The sequence below is a fragment of the Solanum verrucosum genome, unplaced genomic scaffold, assembly GCF_900185275.1.
Source record: "Solanum verrucosum unplaced genomic scaffold, falcon-dt-bn FXZP01000220.1, whole genome shotgun sequence".
Classification (NCBI taxonomy): Eukaryota; Viridiplantae; Streptophyta; class Magnoliopsida; order Solanales; family Solanaceae; genus Solanum; species Solanum verrucosum.
This window is the reverse complement of record NW_026020308.1, coordinates 414,769-441,224: the sequence shown is the minus strand read 5'-3', so window position 1 is coordinate 441,224 and position 26,456 is coordinate 414,769. Positions and strand designations below refer to the sequence as shown.

The 26,456-nt window shown below is 31.6% G+C and overlaps 2 protein-coding genes across 2 annotated transcripts; both read right to left on the bottom strand.

The window, feature by feature from the left end:
- Window positions 1-165: 165 nt before the first annotated feature.
- On the bottom strand, window positions 166-25,905 carry LOC125835138 (uncharacterized). The gene is made up of 5 exons (XM_049514276.1): window positions 25,828-25,905; window positions 3,364-3,630; window positions 1,783-1,875; window positions 947-1,081; window positions 166-333 (listed from the first exon to the last, which is right to left on the bottom strand). Exons 2-5 carry the CDS (start codon window positions 3,601-3,603, stop codon window positions 292-294), a joined length of 510 nt encoding a protein of 169 aa, XP_049370233.1. The 5' UTR covers window positions 3,604-3,630; window positions 25,828-25,905; the 3' UTR covers window positions 166-291.
- Window positions 20,577-21,509, bottom strand: LOC125835083 (uncharacterized; the record flags this gene model as incomplete). Its single annotated transcript, XM_049514217.1, has 2 exons — window positions 20,577-20,717; window positions 21,405-21,509. Coding segments are annotated over 2 exons (246 nt in total), but the record flags the coding sequence as incomplete, so codon positions are not given.
- Window positions 25,906-26,456: the final 551 nt, after the last annotated feature.

The following is a 26,456-nucleotide window of genomic DNA, read 5'->3' as shown; positions in this document are numbered from 1 at the left end:
CCTTTATAATGCTATTTTTGTTCACAACAGTCTCTGGTTAATGACTTAGGTTATTCCATTCATTTCATCACACCCCCTTAGCAGATATTTGGCTAATTTACATCGTTTTAAAACTAGAAAGTAGCAGACTGCTTGCTGGAAATAAAAAGAGAAGGGATATAGGGAAAAATCGTCTGAAATAATTCATACAGCATGTTATTCAAATACAACCAAACAAAAGAGAGACAAGTTGAAGCCAAGCTTCACAGAAATACAAAATAAGCAGCTACTGCCCTTATCAAAAACTCAATTTCAGTTATCACTTCTGTTTGGTTTTCCTGAGATAAAATTAACCTGATCCACCAAAAATGAAAGACAATTAGACGTAAATTTTGAGAATTACAATAACCAAAGAAATAAAATTAAACATTTTCCTTTCATTCAATCATCTATTAAACCAACTCAAACTAGTCATTATTGTATATGTAATATTCCACTGTTATAAAGTAATATTTCAACAATGAGAGTCATTATAGTGTACTATTTGAGTTAGTTTTCTCAGATGTATGGGGACTTGCCCTACTCTTTCTTTATCGAGTTATAAATTAGAGTGAATACTAAATAGGTTAACAAACACTAAACCAATCTCATTTTGTGAGTTTCATATTTAAATTATTGAGTGCTCACGGAATTATCCTGAACTTTTTTTAGAATACCCTTGGAGGAATATGGCATGTTGGTGAATATCACGTTTCAAAAGCTCCTCCAAAGAATTCCAAGTGGCAATACATGTGGAAATTAATTTGAGTGAATAGATTAACCTCCAATCCCCTCCCCCTATCAGGTGTTCACCATGAACTCATTGTGTCACATGAGATCATTTCTTAGACTTTTTCATCTCACACGTCTCTCAGCAAGTTATCGCAAACATTTTGTCACATATACAAAAAGTTTCATTTGGTCATACCTCATCAACAGCAGAAGGAATCCAATCATTAGTAGCTGGATTCCCCTTGTAAACATGGCTTGGATCAGTAGCAGAATCAGCTCCTATATTGAAAGTGTTCCCATTATTCTCCACTTTGATAAATCCTGTTCCTGTCTGCATTTTCCCACAAAAAATAGTTCATGAACCTTATTTTTTAACCAAAAGCTACATTGCTCTTGGATCGACTAAAAATACGGCCACGAGCATGTCAGATCCTCCGAAATTGCATTATTTTTAGAGAACCCGAACAACATAGACTAAAGGAACACAATCAAACCTCTCTGTAACATCCATCCTCAATAACAACATTTCACTATAACAATTAAATTTTCTTGGGAGCCGTTTTGCACATTAGATTATATTATATGTTGAGCTCGTGGTAAAAGAACACACCTAAATCATCATTTTTTTCATGAGTTTCATACCTCAACAATATATTGTTCTAATCTATCACCTTTTTGCGAGTTTCATACCTCAACTATCACTCCCTTTGTATTAAAACATATCTCGATGTTGAGTTGGCCTACACACGCCTATTGTTGATTGTGAACAAATATTTGGCCAACTCAGCATTGATATGTACTTTAATACAAAAGAAGTGATAGTTTAGATAAAGAGAACAATGATAGTTGAGATATGAAACTCGCGAAAAAGTATGCAAGTGTATTTTTTTACTATTAACTCTTATATTCTTTCTATAACAACATTCATTTTAGCAGCCAAAAAATATCAGACAAACGATGTCGTTATAGAGAGGTTCAACTGTAATTGGATTTGTTTGGTAATAAGAGTGTTATAAGAGTGAGAGTAGTAACCGTGTGGTGCTGCTTGTCAATGCAATTAAGATCTTTGTAATACTCTGTTTCAATAAATTCCTCTGTCACTTGGCTGCCATTGGAAACCAATTTCTGCAAAACCAAAAGATATATGAATCCGATTGACGTTAATGTGATTTATAATCCCCGACTATGTTACTCAGACCCTCCAAAATGCTTCCGTTCCCGTGTCAGATCCTTCAAAAATACATACATTTTGTAGGATCCAACACAAACCTAGCGATGTTTTTGGAAGAATCTGACCAAACATAGATCCCCAAATCTTTTACATAATGGTTCCTGTTTACTATCACATCATATAGTTCGTTCCCACCCCCGTCCCCCGTTATCTTCCTTATGAGTAAACCGGAACATAGTTCATAGGTACTCTTTGATACATCGGGAAGAAAAAATTGTACCATGACTCAACGCTTAAAAGGGAAGTGCTATTTCTGTGCGATTGGATAAAAAAAGTGTGATTCAAATGGATCAACTACACTTCAATTCCAAGCTAGTTGAGGTCAGCTATACAAAAGGTTACTCCTCGTCATGTTCACTACTAAAAGTCATTGTTCAGTGGCTACGTCCACAGATATTTTGATTAGATCGGTGAGAAAAGAAAAAAATAGTAATGTTTTCGTATGAAAAAGGGATAAGACACAAGTATCCCCTAGACTATGACCGAAATCTCAGAGACACACCTTAACTAAAAGGTCCTATTACCCCTAAACTCATTTTTCTTGTAATTTTGCACACCTTTGGGCTTACGTGGCATTCGCACACTCCGTGACTCCACGCAGTTGAGACGTGAGAGATATTTGGATGCCACGTAAAACAAAAAGGTGTATAAAAATACAAAAAAATGGATTCAAGGGTAATAGGACCTTAGTTTAGTTAATGTATGTTTCTGAGATTTCGGTCATAGTCTAGGGGATACTTGTACCTTATTCCTATGGAAAACTTAGGAAGTTTCTCACTATTTTAGTGGGAAGTTATTCTCCACAATACATTTTCTTAGTAAAGCTAGTTTGATAGGAAATAAGAGGAAAAATCATGTTCTATTACACAAATTTCCCACTGAATTGCGGCGAGAAAAACCTTTATTTTCAGTAGTGGTTGCTTCATTTAACCTCATCTCGCTCCAATATTATATTTAAAAAAAACTAGTTTCTGTATCACTAGAAATTCTAAATCTACATTTTCTACTGATAAATAAATCACCAACAAGAAGAAACCCCAAAAGTGAAAAAATGAGGGAAAAAAAAGCTTGACATGAAAATCATTCTCAAGGCATAGTTAAGAGTTCAACAAAATTCATTAACTTTAGCTAAAACATCATATTTGTATTAAAAACGAATCTAATATGTACAAATAATCTACTCAGAACCTATTAAACAAAAAGAATTATGATTCAATACTTTCGATGCGGAGTATAATTTATGCAAAAAAATTCATAAAATTTGCAAATAAATAGTAGGTATGAAACTATAACTTTTATATTAAGAGTTCAACTAGCTTCAAATCTTGAATCCGTCTCTACTGATTAAAACAAAACAGACAAATGTAGAGAATGAGGTAGACCTGAGGATCATTTTCGAGACGTTGGAATTCAAGATTTTCGGGAATTGTGTCATGAGAAGAAGGATAGAGATTGATGTGATCAACATAAGTTGAAGAATAATCACTTCGTTGAGGTTTAGTGTGTCTTTTTGGTGCAATGTCATCAAAATACTCTCTTGTTGCCTCTTCTATCTTTGTTTCTTCCTCTTTTGATAAATGAACATCACTTCTATTTGGTCTAATATTTCCATTCACTTCCATTTTCTTCTTCTTGTTGTTGTTAAAGATCTTGAAGTAAAAAAGGGTAATATTATTTATTTGTGTTAGTTGAAGGGGTTCATCAATGTAATATCATGTGCTACAAATGTTATAATGTAGTTAGATATCTTTGGGGGTAGATATTTCTTCCTTGAAAGATATTTTGAAGGTTTGGAATTTGGTGGTTGGTAGGTTGGTTTTGTATATATATCTTCATTTTTACACATAAAGGATTTGAAAATAACAAACGAGAATCTCAAAGGATTATTTTTTTATGTTTGAATTGTAAGTGGTTATACAAGAATTGTTTTTATACAAATATTGTTAAGTGCTTGGTTTTTGTGTGTTTCTTTTTAATAAGAGATTTTTATTTTTATACGTAGCAGATTTGAAAATAATATACATGAGTTTTGAAAAGATTATTTTGTTCTATTCAAATGGTAAGTGGCCATATAAGACCATTTCAGTCGAAGGAGTTGGTCATTATTTATGTTTTGTATGAAAAATATTAGGTTCAAAAGAACCTCATCACGTAAAAAGATTTTTTTTTGCATGAATTCATTACTTACTCAAATTTAAGTTATGCTTTAATTTAATATCCACTATATTTAGTGTCATTATGATGAGTTTTTACATATAAATTTATAGTACATGTCGAAAGTAATAAGTTGAGATGAATGGTACCGAAATGGCAGATCCACCATCCCTACCTTCCGTTTAAACTTATGTAACTTAATTCAAAGTGCGAAGGTTAAATTAACTAATTTTCTGTATGAATTTGAACATAAAATCTTGAACTTATTAATTTTTTTAAAAATATTTTGACAATACATAACAAAAAGCTATAATTAGTTACAATATTAACAATTCAAAAATTAATTACAATGTATTTGAAATTATCGTGGGTTAAATATAAAATCTTTTTAACTTTCTAAATAGTAACAACGACACATAAAATGAAACAAAAAAGAGTGTAGGTTTAGGATTATGTTAATTTCGCACTTGATATTGTTTATATTAAATAGATATAAACACTTGATGTAAATAAATATTTATCACACTAGATATTTTTTTTTATTAGATAAATATCTTATGAATCTTATCCACTCATGAAAGAAGTTGTTGAGTGGTCTCTTTCAAGGGAAACAATCAAGTGGTTGTGTGAACTGCCTCAAAATATGTACTCTCAAAGATGAGTGGATTTCATTAAAACTTGTCATACCGTCTCTCTACTTTTCCTTTTTCTTTTATTAATTTCTTCAATTAATTTAAATTTGCAGTGTATAATAATATAATCGTATAGGTGAAGTTCGAAGAGGATATATTGTACACAAATTTTGCTTATATTATTTCACGTAGAGATAAATAAGTTGTTTTGAAAAGACTTTGGGCTAAAATAACGCATATCAAAGTAATTTGAAAAAGAAAAATATAAAAATAAAGAGGACATGATAAAATAAAGTTAAAGGATAAAAATACACACTTAAATTTTCCTACTATCTTGAGTTATATACCTGAACTAGTCTCTGAGAACGTGTGTTGCACGTTTTTCAATGTCAACTTATATAATTTTTAAAATAATACAAATAATATTAATAAACATGTAAATAATGAATAATTAAAAAATTAAAAGTAAAGTACAATAATTTGTAGCTATATATAATAGTTTGAATTAATTTGACCTTTCTCTTGTGTGGTCTTTATGATATATATTTCTTCATCTTTTGATATTTCAACAACAAATAGCTCGAATATGAACATGAGCAACATGATCAATGATGTTTGCAAATGCTTCAAGTCTTAAAGTTTGTATCTTGTCTTAAGAAATTGTAGCATTCTCCTTTTATAAAGTCTCATACTCTAGTATATTATTGTCAATTTCATGGCTTAACACGTGTAAAAAAATAATAAAAAATCTTGTGATAGAGATAGTTAATTAATAATTAGTGATATCATAAAATTTAATCAATATTACATATATATAACACTACAGGAAAACTGTGAATTACATGGGGATTTTCCTAGGAATTAGTATGAAAATTCGCAGGAAAATATCTCTCATCAACTTTCTCTATTCTTGTATCTCATCCTCTTCTAGTTACCTTCTTCTATGTTATTAGTCTCTCCTTAATTAATGTATTTTAACTTTGTAGTGCATATTCTAATAGTAACTTGTATTTGCAATAATTATATATAATAGTGCTTGTGTTGTAATCGAGTTTGTATCACACCCGCTGCAGGTGAAGTTTGTTAAGCAAGTGACAGAGAGTGAGTAGCGCGCGTTGCCTTTGCCTATAGGGGTAGGCTTCTATAGGGTACGCAGCCAGATGACATTGAAATATTTCCTGCATCACAAAAATAATTAATGCAATGTTTTGCAATATATATTCACTAAAATTAAGTCTACTTTCTATTGGTATAAAAAATTGAATTTTATGTAGTTTTTACATCCTTTACTTAATAAATAAATTTAAAATGCTTACATATATGACCCAACACATTTATTTAATAAATCCGGCTAGTTTAAACTGATAGGAATCATCACATTGATGTTGCGACCATTTGTGTGATTGCTGATAAGAGTAGTAACATCAATTTATTTGGACACCAATTTTCGACTACACAAACTTTATAAAAAAAACATGAAATTGCTACGATAATTTCTAACTGCTAATCCATTAATAAAAAGCTAGTTAACTTATTCTTTTTGTAATCCATCGCTAAATGGGATTAACATAAAAAAATTATTGTTAGCTACGAAATTTTGTTCATCGCTAATTTTTTTAATTATTTTTTAGCCGGGATGTGTACACTACAATGATGTTCATCAATCAATATTTTTTTATCGTTTTACCCCTCCTGATATCGACTCCGAGTCATTTATGATTGGATCTTTAAATTAGTTTTGAGTTTTGAGTGTGAATTGTGGAAATTTAAAGTTTTGAAAGGCTAAAGTTGTTAAAAAGTGGTTTTTGGTGTCTTTTAGAGTTTCGAGTCTCAAATTGGAACAATTCCATCAGTTTCGTAATGTGGAAATTGGTTCAAGAGAGTTGTTGATTTTCAGATTCAGAATCTTTTTGTGGATTAATTTGAGGTCCTAAATTGGAAATTGTTGAGTTGACTTTCGTCAACATTCAGGGTTCGGATGTTCGGATCGGATTTCCTAAAGTTTCGTTGGATTCAAGGGATGATTTTAGGCCTAGAGGAGGTCTTGGTTGAATTTTCAGAGATCCCGAGCTTGATTTAGCCTTTTTAGGCGTTATGTTTGCTTCTTGTGATTTTCACGGATTTTGGGTTAAGGAGACCTCAAATTCGTGTTTCAATGGTTCCATTGAATTTGGAATGTCGAATTTAGTCGAGTAGCTAGCATATTTGATTTGTTGTAAGGGGTTCCGAACGAATCCTGAAGATCCTTTCGGTGAATTTCGTGCCTTATGTGAATATTCTGTTGCTAGTGTCTGTTAAGCTCCACGTTCCCAGAGGGTTGAGGGTTAACATGAAATTTTTATTATTTAGCATGAAATTTTGTTTATCGCTAATTTTTTTTTTAATTTTCTAGCCGGGATATGTACGCTACTACAATGATGTTCATCAATCAATTTCTTATGTATTATGCATGTTGAATGTGATCTTTAGAGTTGCTATTAGCTAGAAGCCTAGAACTAGTTACCAAAATCATTAATCAATATCACCTTAATTATGTATTTTCTTTGTACGTTTATTTTGTTTTCGAATTTAATCTTTTTCCCATTTGTTTATTGCGTTTGACAGATTTGACTTTATTGATAGCATTGATTGGAGTTATTTACTTTTATAAAATACTAGAAAACTTGTCCGCGTTTCACACGGTATAACAATAATTTAAAATAAGCTTTTTATAAATTACCTATTCATGAAATATAACTTGCACTACTTCAAGTTCATATGTATTTTATTCCAAAACCCTTAGATTCATAAGTTATAATAGTTAATCAATAATAAGAACGAAATTAATATTTTAATATATTATGTTAGCAAAATAGAAAATTAATAATAAATCAGAAATAATTTAACAATCTAAAAGTGATTACTTTTAAATCGATAATTCAATATGAATAAAGCTTGAATTTTGTAGGTCATCAATTTTTATTGAAAAATAAAAATAAAACTAAAAGTATAATAATGCTATGAATGACCCAGTATTGACTAAAAACAACATTGATATTAATTTGCTCAGATCAAATAATAAGAAATAGTCTATGAATGACCTGGTATCAATGTTGTTCTTAGTCGATATTGTGCCATTCATAGCATTATTATACTTTTAGTTTTATTTTTATACTTCAATAGACATTTAAGAACAAAATTGATATACTTTAGTAGAAGAAATAATCTAAGAATTCAAAATAAAACGACAAATCAAATTCTATTTATATATTAAAAAAATATATTTTAATACAGTTATGACAATTATTTTTTGAAATAAATAGAGAAATAAAAGAGTAAAGAGAAAAAAGAAAGGAAAAGAAATGATTTAAGGAAATGATACACATAACATTATTGATGAATTTAAGGAAAAAATTTAAAAAATTAATAGCATCAATGATGAAATGATTTAAATATGGGCGTATTTGATAATTCAATAAGGTTTTGAGGTAGAATTTTCAGTCTTTTCAAAATTTGGAAAAGTATAAGAAAAATAGAAAAATAAATAAATAAACTTACACATAATTTTTAACAATTATTTAAGGAAAATATAAGAGAAACTGTCAATTTTTTTTTTGATTAAAATAAACAAATATCTGAAATAAGAAGGTAGTCTTCTTTTTTTAATTTTAATTTTAATTGTATTATTACGCATATATATGAATCTGTAGCCGAAGAAGTGATCTAAATTAATAAATTTAAATTTCATAAAAAGTATATATGTGATTCTTACCATGTTATAATAACTAATTTCTTATAAAAAATAAATTAAAAAAGGTAAAAAAAAATTATAAAAAAAGTGCATTAAGGAAATGAGATAAATGAAAGTAATAATCCAAAAGAAGTAAGAAAAAATAATATGATTGATGATGGACGGAATTAAATGTAGTCACTTTGATATTCACTAAAATTTGAAGGTAAAATTTTCAGTTTTTTAAAAATTAAAAATTAAAAAAACGAAAAAAACAATAAAAAAGTAAATAAATTTTACGCCTTAATATATATATAGATCTTAATCGAAAGGGAAAAAGGACAAATATGTCCCCAAACTATCATAAATGATATGTCAATACCCTTCGTTATACTTTAAGGTTGTATATACCCTTACCGTCAATATTTTGGATTGTGTATACCCTTGCGACTAACGGCTGAACACGTGGCTTCATCTCAACGACTAACCCAATTTTTATTTATTTTTACCCAAAATTAAAAAAAATCCGCCCCATTTCTATATTAAACCCACCCGAAATCTTTTTTGAAATAATTTGAATAGCCGCCATCTCCGGCCCTACTCCGCCGCGAGAGAACACTTGTGTTATAATACAGTTAGAGAGAGAGAGGGGAGATGGAGCACCAGGACAATCAATCTGAGGATGACCCTAATGCTAAGGAGATTGAGGATGAAGCATGTGCTCTTCGCGAAATGCAGGCTAAGGTCGAGAAGGAAATAAGCTCTGCACAAGGGTTTACTCATTTGGCAGTATTTTTCAAATGCTTTGCACTACTCACATGTTTGGAAACTCCAATCCTAACTTAAATTAAGAAATACCCCTGGATTTCCCATCCTCTTATCTTCTATATCAAGAAATTTTGGTTTATTCAAGCGGCTTGAACTCCGATAGACCACTATTGATCGTCGACGACAGTTTCCCGGCGCTTTTAACGGAGCAAGGTCAATGCCAAGATGGGTGCCTCTCCAAGGCGGACACAACCCACAAAAAATCACTTCATTTCATCAAGAGAAACGTAATGAATCACATTTCTAATGATTCAAATGTTTGTGTGTGAACTTCGGAGAAGAAGGCGGCGACTGCGGCGGTGGCCAATCACAAAATTAACTTGATGGTTTTGTGCACAATCATCCATGAACTCTAAAACACACAAAAAATGGCTAATGTTAGTGAAATTTTTTATTTGTGCAACAATTTTTTGAGAATTATAGAAGAGAAGAAGATGAACAATTAGCATTGTTTGAAGGGAATTGTTATGAAAGATGGGTTTTAATTCGGGTTATGGACGGGTTAGGGAGGATGGGTGGGTTTTTTTTAATTTCGGATAAAAAAATAATAAATATTAGGTAAATTATTGAGATGTAGCCACGTGTCCAGCCGTTAGTCTCAAGGGTATACACAACCTAAAATATTGATGGTAAGGGTAAATACAACTTTAAAGTATAACGAAGGGTATTGACATACCATTTACGATAATTCGAGGGTATATTTGTCCTTTTTCCCTAATAAAAAATTTAAAGAAAATAAAACAAACTTCAATTAAAGTTATATAAAAGAAAAAAAACTATAATTAAAGATAGATAAGAAAAAAACATTTTAAGAGAAAAAAACTAATCAAAGATATATCAAAGAAAATAAAACAAACTTCAATTAAAGTTATATAAAAGAAAAAAAAAAACTATAATTAAAGATAGATAAGAAAAAAACGTTTTAAGAGAAAAATGCAAAAAAAAAAACGGAAATTAGAAATAAATGACAAATTAAAGTCTATTTATGTATAAAAAATGCCATTCTTATAAAGTTATAACAGTTAATTTTTAAAATAAATAAATAAAAAGAACAAAGAACAAAGAACAAAGAACAAAGAAAGGAAGAAATTAATTTAAGGAAATGATATAAATTACATTAATGATGAGATTAAGGAATTTTTTTTTTTAAAATTAATAGCATCTATGATGAAAGGATTTAAATATGGTCATATATGATATTCTGCAAAATTTCAAGGTCAAATTTTCATTATTTTAAAAAATAGGAAAAATGCACAAAATAAGAATTAGAAAAATAAATAAATAAACTTCTAGACACAATTTTTACCAATTATTTTAAGAAAATATAAGAGAAAATGTCATAAAAATAAAATAAATAAATAAATATCTGAAGTAAGAAGGTTGCCATTCTTTTCTAACTTTAACTTTATTATTACGTATAGATATGAATTTTTTAGCAGAAGAAATAATCTAAGTTTAAATATAATAAATTAAATTTCATAAAATATATATGCAATTCTTATCAATTTATAATAACTATTTTCTTGTAACAAATAAATAAAAAAAAAGAAAAGGAAAGAAGCAATTTAAAAAAATAATATAATGAGAATAAAAAGATCAAATTAAGGCAAGGGAGTAAAGAAAAAGTCTGATTGATGATGAATGAAATTAAATATGGTCAGCTTTGATATTCAATAAAATTTGAAAGTGAAATTTCAGTCGTTAAAATTAGAAAAAATAATTTAATTTAAAAACAAAAACAAAAAACTACAAAAATATAGACAAACTTCAGTTAAAAATATATAAAAGATAATAAAACAAATAGATAAGGAAAAATAAATTAGAAAAACGTTTTAAGGAAAAAAAATAAAAAAAATGAAATTAAAATATTGATAGATTTCTCCTTATTCTCCTCCTAATTTAATATAAATTCCATAAATAAATTGAATCTCTCTCTCTAAATAATTTTCTTGCTCTTGGACCACTTATTATTCTTTCTATAAGTTTCTCTATCAAAATGATTTTTCTCTCAACATACATGCTTTTTCTTCTTACATCAGTATTTTCAGAACTATCATGAGAAATCATCTCTTTCTTTTTTCATGAAGATATAACATTCCATCATCATCAGAAGAAGAGACAAAGTAAAAGAGTCGCGATCTTTTTGTTCTTTCTAAAATCTCTTCTCCTCATCTCTAAATTAGCTTTTAGTGTGTTGTGTCAATTTTGTTGTTCTTTTGCTGTTGCTTGTTATCTTTCTTTCTTTATAATTGTTGTTGCTGTTTTGGGTCGTTGTTGAATTTTCCTCTCACTGATACATGTATGTATGTTCAATGAAACTTGTTTGATGTTCCTGCAAAATTTAAAAAGTAAATAAGAGAAGGAAAATAAGTAAAACAAAAAGTCTGACCACAAAAATAATATATTGAAAAAAACTAATCAAACCATGATTATTTCTACTACTCGCGACAAGAATAAACACAAAAATAAAAATTGGTGGATACCTTTTACCATATTGTATGCAATATATTGTGATTAGCTACTCTAATTTATAGATTAGTAGTACCTTTCAAATTAAATTTGAAAAAACTTTTCAAATTCCTTAATTAAGTGATAAGGAATAAACTTTCAAATTAAATTTGAAAAGACTTTTCAGATTATGTAATTAAGGAAAATGTGTTTCACGGTAAAGATTGATAACCGAAGTTTTTATGCTCATCTTTTAATGAGGAAAAAATTAAATACTAAACTTTAATATTATGTTAAAACTTTAAATAAATATTGTGTTTTTTAAAATGAAAAAAAAAGCCTAAAAAAAGAAGAAGATAAATATGATTTAGGCATGCCACATAAGCTATTCTATATTCAGCTTTATATATATATATATAGATTGGTTGGTATTATATGTCCCTATTGTCTTATTTTAAGAATGATACATACTGTTTATGGATAATACAAGTTGTCGATCGATTGTTTTAACTCCTGAAACTTTTGAGGGAGCTTACATAAATTCAATTATTTTAGGAGTTTATTACTTAAATTCATTCTAATTTGTAATATTACATATCTTACTAGATTTTTGTGCTTTCATATACGTCCAAATACATGTATCTCGGATATATGGGTCAAAATTATGTGTTGTTTGTTCTAGATACATTGTATTCAAGTAGATTCACATGTATTTGAGATACATAACAAATCTCTCTCGCATCTCTCCATCTTGCTCGTATCCGAGATACATGCGAATCACAACAGATACATACAAATACATTCTAGTGTGATTCATATGGGATACATACGAATTGCGTTCGCCTCTCTTTCAATTTTTGTGTGCCTTGTAGGAAAAATACATATATATAATATAAGTGTATTTTCTTCAATATGTGATGGAAACTCTTAATTAATAGTAAGATACATAATAATTTGATAGTATAGATAATGTTAATATATATAGTAGTAAAATATACCTAATTATGTAGTTTTCCCTTGTTTTAATGATTAATCTATATTCTATAATACCAACAATTATTTTAGCTCTCACCTAAAATGTGTTGTTCTTCAAACACCAAATAAGAAATAATTGCAGAATATAATTATAAGAATGCAAGAAATTTTACCGTAAAAAAAAAATCCTTGCTCAAGGACGTAAAATAGCTATGACCTACTTTCATAAGATTACCACAAAATTATTGGAAATTTTATGAAAATACTTGATCAGAAATATTATAGGAAATTCTTCTAATGTTTCACACGTGTCAAACACATAGTCTCAAGAATAGTTCACTCGGATAGATGTATCCCTCAAAATCTAATAAGTTTTTCCAGTAATATAAAATTATGAATACAAACCTAAGGCTCAGAGTTCGAGTCCCCAAGCGAACAAAAAAGGTATGTAGAAGCTCCTAAAAAGGAATTTTTTTTTAAAAAAAAAATCTTAAAAAAAAATTAGGAACACAAAAACTAACAAAAATTCAATAAGAAGAAAGTACCATCACAATAAAATAACGGAAAAAAAGACAAAATATACCCACGAATTATCGTAAATGGTATGTAGATACCCTCCGTCATACTTTTGGTACACTGGTGCCCTTGCCGTCCAAAAACTAGAACATATATACCTTTTATACTAATGGACATACGCGTATCATAATCTTATCCACCGTTTCGATATTTATTAAATATTGGATCGACGGATAAGATTGCACCACATGTCCCTATTATTTCTTTTGTTAGTGTGAAGGGCATATATACTCTAGTTTTTGGATGACAGGGAAACCAATATCCCAATAATATGACGGAGGGTATCTGCATACCATTTACGATAATTTGGAATATATTTATCCTTTTTCCCTAAAATAAAAAACTTCTGGAAATTTGAAACTAATATGAATACAACCACAATCCAACGAATATTAAGTACATATTTTCACCTTAATTTATTATTCAACCATAGTACATGAATAGAATTCTCCATTATGTTTGATCTCAAACAAGCATATAAATATTCATTTTTAACATAATCGAAACCATAAAATCATTACTAATAAAAAAACAGTTGAGGCGTTATTTTTAAAGACTTGATGCCTTTAAAAATGAGGCATCCGTCTTAGGTCCCCAAATTTGAGGGGCCTCATTTTTTTTTAGTAATAATAGAATTATTATAAGTATTTTTTAATAAAAAATAAATTACATTTTGTCTTTTTTTTAGTTCGTTTTGAAACATTAAAGAATGTTTCTTTCTTTTTTGTCAATTTTTAAATTTAACTTCCACATGACATGTTTAAAACCACAAGATTAAAAAATATTTTGATATATATATAATTTAAGACCATAGAAACAATAGAGTATTTTCATTAGAAAGAAAAAATAACTTTGAATTTTAAAAATAAAAACTAGGATTTTATTCCACTTTCTTCTAATTATTTTCATGGCAAACATGTTCATTGATATCCACTAGGAAAATTAAGATACATCTTAAATGAGAATACTGTCATTATTACACAAGTTTTATCACAATAACACTATAAACTCATGTATACACAGAAACTTTAATGAGTATTGCTAAGATCCCAATTAAAAACAAAATCACTTGCAGTTTTGCAATTACAATAAAAAATAAGCGGTCTTCAAAGACACTCTACATAGCCCGCCGACTGAACTTAACATCTTCTTTTAGTTGGAGAATTAAAGCAAGTTGAACCAGTGGACTTAAATCGTACTCAACGCTCCCCAAACAGTAGATTACGACATGAACATGCGTACATGAGCCTAACACGTCTTTGAATTGTTGTTGTATGATCTTATTATTTTCGACATCATCTAGCATTCCAACATAGAATTTAGACTTCTTTACATGCTGCATTAGCTCTCTAATCCAGTGGCGTAGCCAGAAATTTTACTAAGGGTGTCCACAAATTACATCAATTAAAAAAAAATGACGAATGAGTGTACTGAAATTTTTTAAATCAAACTACGTAATATTAATAATAAAATTTCTTAATGAACAAATGTACAAAAAAAATAAAGTTAAACTACATAATATTTAGTTTTAAGGTGTATATTTAGTTTAATATGACGTGATCAGACGGAAGAAAAAAAAAGAGAAAAAAGGGAGAAAATTCAACTTAGAATGACATTATTTTTACGCTTCAAGCAACGAGGACAGTAACAACAAGACATGTAAAATAAAGAGTACAATCAAACAAGTTTTTTTAAAAAGAATTCTATATGAAGTCTTTTTTGCTTTTTGTTGTTTTATATAATATTTGAGGGTTCTTTATTAACTTAAATTAAATAAAAATAAGTTTTATTTAAAATTTTAATTAAAAAAAAGTCAAAGTCAAATCAATTAAAATTCTGGCTGCTAAGTTTTTAAGTTTTTTTCTAAAATTCTTAATTGTATCTAATTAAGGATAATTTTATCAAATAATATTAATTTTAAATTATTTCTAATAATAGATTTTTTAACTATTATTAAGATTTAGAAAGTAACTAAAAAAGCTTTTTAAAATATATATAAAAAAAAGCATAAAGGACAAATGTTGCACGCTACATCGTCAGCCCAAAGAACCACTGGCCTACACATGCTTTATGTGTTCACGGTGTCCAATATATATTAAGAGTCATTTAGGATACCATTTTACTTATATATACGGTATAATTTTCCGACGAACGGTGTCCGGTTGGACACACTGACACCACTGTAGCTCCGCCCCTGCTCTAATCCTTCCAACTAGTTCTACTTTATTTCCTCTTTTTGACTCTATGTCACGCTCCGAACCTACACCCTGAACGTGACCGACACTCGAGAATCACTATTGGTTCACAAGCGAACCATTGGCTTGACTCATTACTCAACAGAAGACTTACTCAAACAAAATGGGAACTCCAAATGCATAATTAAACTTTGAACACTCAATTTAAACTTAACTCCAATAATTGTTTAAAAATAATTTAACAAATATTAGTTAAATGCCTCATGACCTCAAAGCATTACAACAACAAATGAAATAATGATAGACTCCTCGACCTTTAAATTATTTATGAAGCCTCTACAATTACAAAAGAATTATCGAGACAAGACCCACGACATCTTAACAACTGAAAGTAAAAGTGAAACCCTCCAGAAGCAAGGAGGCTCACCAAAGCTAACTGGAACTGCAAGTGGTATCAATGGAGTGTATGTTGATGACCCTGAATACCTGATCTGCATCATGAAAGATGTAGGTCAAATGACGTCAGTACATTGAATGTACGAGCATGTAAGGGGAACTCTAAAGCATAAACATAAGCTTGAACTGATAGAAAAGAAACATACTTACCTCTTCTCAAACTCTCTCAACTCAACTCAAACTCAACTTAAGGATAGGATACTCAACTAAATGATAAGATACTCAACTCAAAGGTAAGATACTCAACTCAAAGATAAGATACTCAGCTCGAAGATACTCAACTCAACTCAAAAATACTCAGCTCAAGATACTCAGCTCAAAATACTCAAGGATAAAGCAACCATAAAAGATACAATGTATGGAAAACTTTTAAAACAATGGATAATAACTCAATTGTAGGTAAGAGTACAATAATAACTCAATTGTATGTAAAAATACAATAATAATTCAACTGTATATAAAAATATAATAATAACTCTTATTTGGGAGAAACTCGAATCGACAACCATCATTATGAGCTACGTGATGATAAAACGTCTCGCCCACGCTGCCAAAACTGCCCTATACCTTGTCGGAGTATAGTCATCCTCAACTAAGTAGATCCACTAAGCTATGCTTAAAAGCAATAAGGAATTATCTAAAAAGTATGACCCTTTACCCATGTTGGCATATATGATTTATGAAGATTTTGAGTTGCCTGAACTCATCCCATATTTGTGCTCAATACTACTCCCAATAATATATAACTCATGCTCAAATGTTTAAAAACATAACTCTTCCTCAATGTGCGATAATTACTAAAAATATCCTCTTAAAAGAGGTGATGCCCAAGATTCCTCATAAACTCATTTAGAAATCAAAGCATCTCTCACCTTAAATGTAAGAGTGTTGCATGCTTAGGAATACTTAGTTCCCTTAAACTCATTTTGAAATATGAAACTCAACCCTCTTCATCCTCAAACTCATTTACTCAAGTCTTAAAACAAGTTAGAATTAGTTGCAAAAGACTTCTCAAAAAGGGACTCAAAGAGAAAATGATGGTCACACATTTCGAATACCCCTATGTAGCTTCCCCATTTTCTGTTAGCCCATATCCACGTGACTATGGTTTGGGATCTCCTGACCGTCGAAATGGCCCAGCAAGCATCTTCCCAGGATCTCTTTATCCTGGATTCCTCCAATCCGTTTGTTTTTATGGAGTTCCTCCATTGAGAGAGTGCCAGATCTCACTGTCCATCTGTATTTGTTAGTAGCTTCAGCATGGGAAGAGTTCAATTATTGGGGAGATGTGACTGTTGTAATCTTGTTTTTCTCTGAATAAAATTTCCAATTTTATGTGCTGGCTTGTCTCAACCAGCATTGAATGCTGATTCTGGAATAATAAAAATAATGGACCTTTTACTCCCCTGTACTGCGACAATGGAAACAAATCTGCCGAAAGCACTAACTTCTTTGTACAGAAATAAACGGCTCGATGGTCCCTAAGCTTCCACCTCCAGACTTCATTACCTCTGACCTCAGAAGCCTTGTGCAATAAATAGCAAATCCATGACACAACTTTCCATCTGATTGTCATCCTTCTAAGCAAGTTATCTCTAGTTTCCCTCCATCCAAACCATGTTTTCCGACGAGGTGACATTCTTTGTGATATTGGATGACTTGTCTCCAGCCTTAATATTACTCTTCTTGACCATGTTTTTAGTCAATCAAGTATGCTTGAAGGAAAACACGGCTACCAAGGTTTCCGGTGATCCTGGAGAAAGAACCTTTTGACTTACTAGTCCAATGTTCGCATTGTCTCTAAAGTTTTGAATTTTTTGTAGTGAATATATGGCAATGACTGTCTGTAAGATTCTCCACATTTCATTCTCTAATGAAGATTCTATGCCAGATCTGAAGTTGAAAGACATGAATCTTGTGGAAGCATACTACAAATGGAATAATCTCTTGCAGAAAATGGCACAGAATAAGAGTCATGGTTGTATTAAATTGGATGAGCACATGAAATTGGCTAAAGAATTAGATGAGGTTTGAAATGTCAGATGAGGCACTTCAGCAGATGCCAGATTTTCAGGGTCGGGTATGGAACCACATTATCATAACAATTTGGTTTCCCTTTTCGTGCCAATCAATTCTTGCAAAGGAAGGGTTCATAAACATCCCCTTTTACACTATTTGCAGATAGATGTGTTAAAAGAAATTGGCTGCATAGATGCTGACCTTGTAGTTCAAATCAAAGGCCGTGTTGCTTGCGTAATGAATTCCGGAGAGGAGTTGATATGCACAGAATGTTTATTTGAGAATCAACTAGATGACCTGGAACCAGAAGAGGCAGTGGCGATCATGTCTTCCTTTGTGTTTCAGCAGAAGGAGACTTCTGAATCTTTCCTCACGCCAAAGCTTTCTCAGGCTAAAAAGAGGTTATTTTTCTTTTCAAAATATATGGTGTGATATGCTCATGTCTTCGTGTTGTCATTTTTCCTGTTCATCTATGAAATATATATTCAATTGTTGTTAGTAATTTTGGATAAAAATTTTTTTATTGAAGAGTTTTGGTAAGATTTTGTGTTTGCGGTGTCTGAGTTATTGTGGGATCAAACCTGTATATCAGCCATGTCGATTTTTTGTAATGTTTCTTTAATGGATGAGCCTAAAAGACAGTGAAGACTTCTCCTTGTTATACATTAGGTTTAATGATAGAAAACTCGTCAAAATTAATTGATGAGATGATTGGAATATGATATCAAACAAGATGTACTTTCCTTTTTATCACTACTTTGTTGGACAATTTAGGGTTCGAAATTGGTTTTTATCTCTAGGATTGGAATAAAATACATCATTCTTTTTTTTCATGAGAACAAAACATATCATGTCAAATGTATTCTCATGTTTCACAGAATCGCATATGCAAGTTGTACGGGATGCTAGTTACTAACTTGGGTATATCTCTATAATTGGATTATAATATATCAAGTTAAATATGTCACATGTTTCACGGAATTGCACATCCGAATAGACACATCACAAGGTCACAGGTCAAAGAGCTATGACACACTTTCTTGATATCACAAAGTGGGTGCTGTGAAAGTACTGATAGAGTAAATGTGTGGTAAGCAATTTTTGTTGAGTGTCCCACCTTGATGGTGGAAATGGGTTGTTGTCTCTTTATATGGTCCTGGGCAATTCTTACCTCATGAGTACTTTTGGAGTTGATTTAGGCTCGAGGCTCATTTCTTATCAAGTTGTTTCTTCTTTGTTATAGTGAATACACTTTATAGAGGGAAAGAATTTTCGGGCCAGCTGCCAATTCTCTTATATTGTCAGTGTATGCCCTGCTTTTCCTTTATTGAAAGATTTTTTGAAGATGGGATTTGGTCAGATTTACAAATCAATCATGTAATGGTCTAAGACCTGGTTGCTGATTTTGGGTCTTTCTCTGAATGCACAACTGCTAATGGAATATCTTTTGACTGCAAAATAGCCAAATTTCCTTCTGTAAAGAAGTTACTGGAACAACAGAGGATAGAGTTTTACACAGCTTCAGATCTTCCGCAGAACATTTCTGTCATTATTTGTGCCTACAAAGGTTGTTACTGTTTAAACGGTGTATGGCCACTTCGCTCTCTTTTACTTCTGAAGTCATGTCATCTCCTCCTTGCACTTTGTCAATGTTGTCTACTTGTCTTTAGTTGACTAGTGCAACTCTAGTTGTTGATTACAGTAATTTCATTCTGATAGCTTCATTCATATTTTTTCTAATTGTTTCAAGTCATTCTGATGTATTCTGTAGGTATTTTCTCATTAATTACCATGAGCTGTAACTTAACCCTGTTCTTTGGGATTATAGTTTTTTTTTTGTTACTTTGTTCTCAATGACAATATCATTATCGTTGGATTTCAGATTACATGAAACTGCAATAAGACTTGGGGAGCTTCAGGCTCAGTTTAAGCTACCGATTGACCCAAAGGAGTATGCCCAAGAGAACCTGAAGTTTGGTTTGGTTGAAGTGGTATATGAATGGGCAAAGGTTCTTTCTCTCTCTCTTTCTTTCTCTCTCTCTCTCTCTCTCTCTCTCTCTCTCTCTCTCAAATCAAGGATTTGCATGTGTGGTTGCGTATGACTTATATATCATAATATAATACCCGTTGCTTGATTATAAATAATTATTATTTTTATAAAAATAAAAACACATAATTTGTTCTTGGTAAAAATTTGAGGCCTCCCAAAATTGGGGGCCTAAGGCATGTGCCTTAATTTTTCTAAGCAAGAGCCGCCCCTGAAATAGGTTAACAAACACTAAACCAATCTCATTTTGTGAGTTTCATATTTAAATTATTGAGTGCTCACGGAATTATCCTGAACTTTTTTTAGAATACCCTTGGAGGAATATGGCATGTTGGTGAATATCACGTTTCAAAAGCTCCTCCAAAGAATTCCAAGTGGCAATACATGTGGAAATTAATTTGAGTGAATAGATTAACCCCCAATCCCCTCCCCCTATCAGGTGTTCACCATGAACTCATTGTGTCACATGAGATCATTTCTTAGACTTTTTCATCTCACACGTCTCTCAGCAAGTTATCGCAAACATTTTGTCACATATACAAAAAGTTTCATTTGGTCATACCTCATCAACAGCAGAAGGAATCCAATCATTAGTAGCTGGATTCCCCTTGTAAACATGGCTTGGATCAGTAGCAGAATCAGCTCCTATATTGAAAGTGTTCCCATTATTCTCCACTTTGATAAATCCTGTTCCTGTCTGCAATTTCCCACAAAAAATAGTTCATGAACCTTATTTTTTAACCAAAAGCTACATTGCTCTTGGATCGACTAAAAATACGGCCACGAGCATGTCAGATCCTCCGAAATTGCATTATTTTTAGAGAACCCGAACAACATAGACTAAAGGAATACAATCAAACCTCTCTGTAACATCCATCCTCAATAACAACATTTCACTATAACAATTAAATTTTCTTGGGAGCCGTTTTGCACATTAGATTATATTATATGTTGAGCTCGTGGTAAAAGAACACACCTAAATCATCATTTTTTTCATGAGTTTCATACCTCAACAATATATTGTTCTAATCTATCACCTTTTCGCGAGTTTCATACCTCAACTATCACTCCCTTTGTATTAAAACATATCTCGACGTTGAGTTGGCCTACACACGCCTATTGTTGATTGTGAACAAATATTTGGCCAACTCAGCATTGATATGTACTTTAATACAAAAGAAGTGATAGTTTAGATAAAGAGAACAATCATAGTTGAGATATGAAACTCGCGAAAAAGTGTGTAAGTGTATTTTTTTACTATTAACTCTTATATGCTCTCTATAGCAGCCAAAAAATATTCAGACAAACGATGTCGTTATAGAGAGGTTCGACTGTAATTGGATTTGTTTGGTAATAAGAGTGTTATAAGAGTGAGAATAGTAACCGTGTGGTGCTGCTTGTCAATGCAATTAAGATCTTTGTAATACTCTGTTTCAATAAATTCCTCTGTCACTTGGCTGTCATTGTAAACCAATTTCTGCAAAACCAAAATATATATGAATCCGATTGACGTTAATGTGATTTATAATCCCCGACTATGTTACTCAGACCCTCCAAAATGTTTCTGTTCCCGTGTCAGATCCTTCAAAAATACAGACATTTTGTAGGATTCAACACAAACCTAGCGATGTTTTTGGAAGAATCTGACCAAACATAGATCCCCAAATCTTTTACATAATGGTTCCTGTTTACTAACACATCATATAGTTCGGTTCCCACCCCCGTCCCCCGTTATCTTCCTTATGAGTAAACCGGAACATAGTTCATAGGTACTCTTTGATACATCGGGAAGAAAAAATTGTACATGACTCAACACTTAAAAGGGAAGTGCTATTTCTGTGCCATTGGATCAACAAAAGTGAGATTCAGATGGATCAACTACACTTCAATTCCAAGCTAGTGTCAGCTATACAAAAGGTTACTCTTCATCATGTTCACTACTAAAAGTCATTGTTCAGTGGCTACGTCCATAGATATTTTGATTAGATCGGTGAGAAAAGAAAAAATAGTAATGTTTTCGTATGAAAAATGGATAAGGCACAAGTACCCCATAGACTATGACCGAAATCTCAGAGACACACCTTAACTAAAAGGTCCTATTACCCCTGAACTCATTTTTCTTGTAATTTTGTACACCTTTGGGATTACGTGGCAGTCGCACACTCTGTGACTCCACACAGTTGAGACGCGTGAGAGATATTTGGATGCCACGTAAAACAAAAAGGTGTATAAAAATACAAAAAAAATGGGTTCAGGGCTAATAGGACCTTAGTTTAGTTAATATATGTATTTAAGATTTTTGTCATAGTCTAGGGAATACTTGTACCTTATTCCTATGAAAAACTTAGGAAGTTTCTCACTATTTTAGTGGGAAGTTATTCTCCACTATACATTTTCTTAGTAAAGCTAGTTCGATGGGAAATAAATGGTAAAATCATGTCCTATTACACAAATTTCCCATTGAATTGCGGCGAGAAAAACCTTTATTTTCAGTAGTGGTTGCTTCATTTAACCTCATCTCGCTCCAATATTATATTTTAAAAAAACATGTTTTTGTATTACTAGAAATTCTAAATCTACATTTTCTACTGATATATAAATCACCAACAAGAAGAAACCCCAAAAGTGAAAAAATGAGGGGAAAAAAAGCTTGACATGAAAATCATTCTCAAGGCATAGTTAAGAGTTCGACAAAATTCATTAACTTTAACTAAAACATCATATTTGTATTAAAAACGCATCTAATATGTACAGATAATCTACTCAGAACCTATTAAACAAAAAGAATTATGATTCAATACTTTCAATGCGGAGTATAATTTATGCAAAAAAAATTCATAAAATTTGCAAATAAATAGTAGGTATTATGTCACGCCCCGAGCCTACACCCTGGGCGGGACCGGCACCCGGAGACCATTTCTAGCCCCAAGCGAACCCTTGGCCTGGCTTTCTTAACTCAGCGGAAACCTCAACAGAATAACTCAATGCAATGCAATATTACAAAACAACTTAACTTATAAAATATGGCCATAAAGGCAACTCGAATCTCAAAATAGAATATTTACATATATATATAGATGAGAGACTCAAAACTAACTGACTGACTGTCTGTCTATGAAGCCTCTAAAATACTGAGATGGATGTTGGGACAGACCCCGCAACATCCTAATAAAACAAAAACTAAGAACACAAAATAATTGAGTCCTCCGGAATGCAAGGAGGCTCACCACTGACTCTGGAGTGCTCAGCTGGATCAACGACGTGCAGGATGCTGATCCGGGGTACCTGAATCTGCATCATCAAACGATGCAGGCCAACTGGCATCAGTACATGGAATGTACGAGTATGCAAGCTGGAAAACTAAGCAACAAAGGCTAGAAGGAAAACTGGAAGAAACTGAATAGCTTACCTGGCTCAACTTAACTCAACCTGACTGACTTCTTTCAATATAAGGCAATTTAAAACAAGTGCGATATAAAGAAAGATTGCTTAAAACATGCTATGAACTCTGTGTGTATACAAGGATACAATAAGCCTGAAATGTGTATAAAAATACAATGAACTGATGTATATAAAAAATACAATAATCTCTGTGTATGAAAAATACAATAACTGCTGTGGGAGTTTCTCTAACCGACAACCATCACATAAGAGCTATAGTGATGATACAGCGATCGACCTCACGCTGCCAGAGCATCTTATACCCGGCCAAAGGTATAAGACCTGAACTGCCTAATGGATCCACTAGTCTAATCTGAAAAGGATTCATCTAAAAAGTATGATCCTTTTCTACCCATGGTGGCTAACATGGTTCTATGGGGGCTGTGGGTTCTTTGAACGCTCCCCCAATTCGGTGCTCGATACTACTCCCAAAAATGTACTGGCTCTTATGTTTTTAAAACATATTTCTTCCTGCTGATATGAGATAATTACTCAAAAACTAGCCTGAAGGCTCTTTTGGAAATCTCAGTTTCCAACCTTGTTTAAATGTAAAAACATTTCTTTAAAACTTCTTTGGGAATACATAGTTCCCTAATAACTTTGAGAAAAGAACTCAACTTTAAACTCTTTACTTTACTTGAACTCTTGGCTTGATGTGAAACTCTTAACTTAACATGAAACTCTTAACTTTTGACTTGACTTGAAACTCAATACTTAACTTGGAACTTGAGTCTTAGAATGAAGTTAAAACGCTCAATGAAGACTCTTGGAAAACCTTAAAGACTTGCTTTGACTTACTTACTTCTAAGCTTGACTTCACTTGACTTGGAAACTAACTTCACTTGAATTGTAGTTTTACTTGACTTTTGGAAGTACCTTGGAGTGTTGGAAACAACTAGGAAACATAGGTATAATACCTAGGAACATGTATGAAAAAAAGAAATGGTGAATGAAAGGGAAGGATTGGTGTCCTTGGCACTAGGAGAGGTGCAACAGCCCAACCCCTTTTTCCCCAAAAATCCGACTTTTTCCCCTTGTTTCTTTCCAATTCTAAACCCTCTCAACCTCAAGGTTTCAGCAGCAACACTTAGAACCATAAAGACCCTTATTATACAATAGATTCAACTCAAAAATCACAGCCAGAAATCTGTACTAAATCAGCAAGAACTTCAACACAACACCACTACAACTTCAACAACCAATAAATCTTCTCTTGGAATTAAAAACGAGTTGGTGTGTGGGGGTATGAACCAACCAACACTAAGGATCATCAATCTCTCAACATACAATAGATCACAACTCAAATACACAGCCCAATCCTGTCCCACAACCAACAATAACTTCAACAACACAACTAACAACATCAACAACAACTAACAACTTCAACAACTTCAACAACAAATCCAATCTCTTCTCAAATCATAAAAACGAGCTTGGTATGTGGGGGGAAAGGATAAACCCACACTAAAGACTCACATACCTTGATAGGGATCACCCCCGACGAAAATCCACAATGATCTTGACAAATCTTGTTGATCTCCTCTTTCTTCTCTTCTTCTTCTCCTTCTTCTCTTCTTCTTCTCTTGAACCCTAACTCTTTCTCTTTCAAAATGGGAAAAAATGATCCAAATATCAGCCTAATACAACAATATAAGCTCAAAAGAAATTATTTGTGAAAAGACCAAAATGCCCTTAAATTTCCGGAACGGAATCCCTGTCAACTGCCCAACTTTCAAAGATCATAACTCGCTCATACGAACTCGGAATCGAGCAAACTCAGTGGCGTTGGAAAGATCGTTCCACAAGCTTCGAAACCATAACTGGAACTAATCCTAAATCATCCTGATCTAGGAGTTATGACTGCTCAAAGTTGGCCAAAAACTCACTGATTTCCACACTTAGCCAAATTTTCCAGATTTTAATTTTTTCCAAAAATGACTATTTCCAAATTTCAAGCTTCTTCATATTCATTTTTAAATTGTCGGATGTTACATATTAAACCATAACTTTTATATTAAGAGTTCATCTAGCTTCAAATTCTGAATCCGCCTCTACTGAATAAAACAAAATAGACAAATGTAGAGAAGGAGGTAGTCTTGAGGATCATTTTCGAGACGATGAAATTCGAGATTTTCAAGAATTGTGTCATGAGAAGAAGGATGGAGATTGATGTGATCAACATAAGTTGAAGAATAATCACTTCGTTGAGGTTTAGTGTGTCTTTTTGGTGCAATGCCATCAAAATACTCCCTTGTTGTCTCTTCTATCTTTGTTTCTTCCTCTTTTGATAAATGAACATCACTTCTATTTGGTCTAATATTTCCATTCACTTCCATTTTCTTGTTGTTGTTGTTGTTGTTAAAGACCTTGAAGTAAAAAAAGGGTAATATTATTTGATTGATGTTAGTTGAAGGGGTTCATCAATGTAATATCATGTGCTACAAATGTTATAATGTAGTTAGGTATCTTTGGGGGTAGATATTTCTTCCTAAAAAGATATTTTGAAGGTTTGGAAGTTGGTGGTAGGTAGGTTGGTTTCGTATATATATCTTCATTTTTACACATAACAGATATGAAAATAACAAACGAGAATTTGAAAGTATTTTTTTTTATGTTTGAATTGTAAGTGGTTATTATACAAGATTTTATTTTATACAAATATTGATAAGTGTTTGGTTTTGTGTGCTTTTTTAATAAGAGATTTTCAATTTTATACATAGCACATTTGAAAATAACATACACGAGTTTTGAAAAGATTATTTTGTTCTATTCAAATGGTAAGTGGCCATATAAGACCATATTCATTCGAAGGAGTTGGTCATTATTTATGTTTTGTATGAAAAATATTAGGTTCAAAATAACCTGATCGCGTAAAGAGATTTTTTTTTGCATTAATTCATTACATACTCAAATTAAAGTTATGCTTTGATATTCACTATATTTAGTGTCTGATGAGTTTTTACATATAAATTTATAGTACGTGTCGAAAGTAATA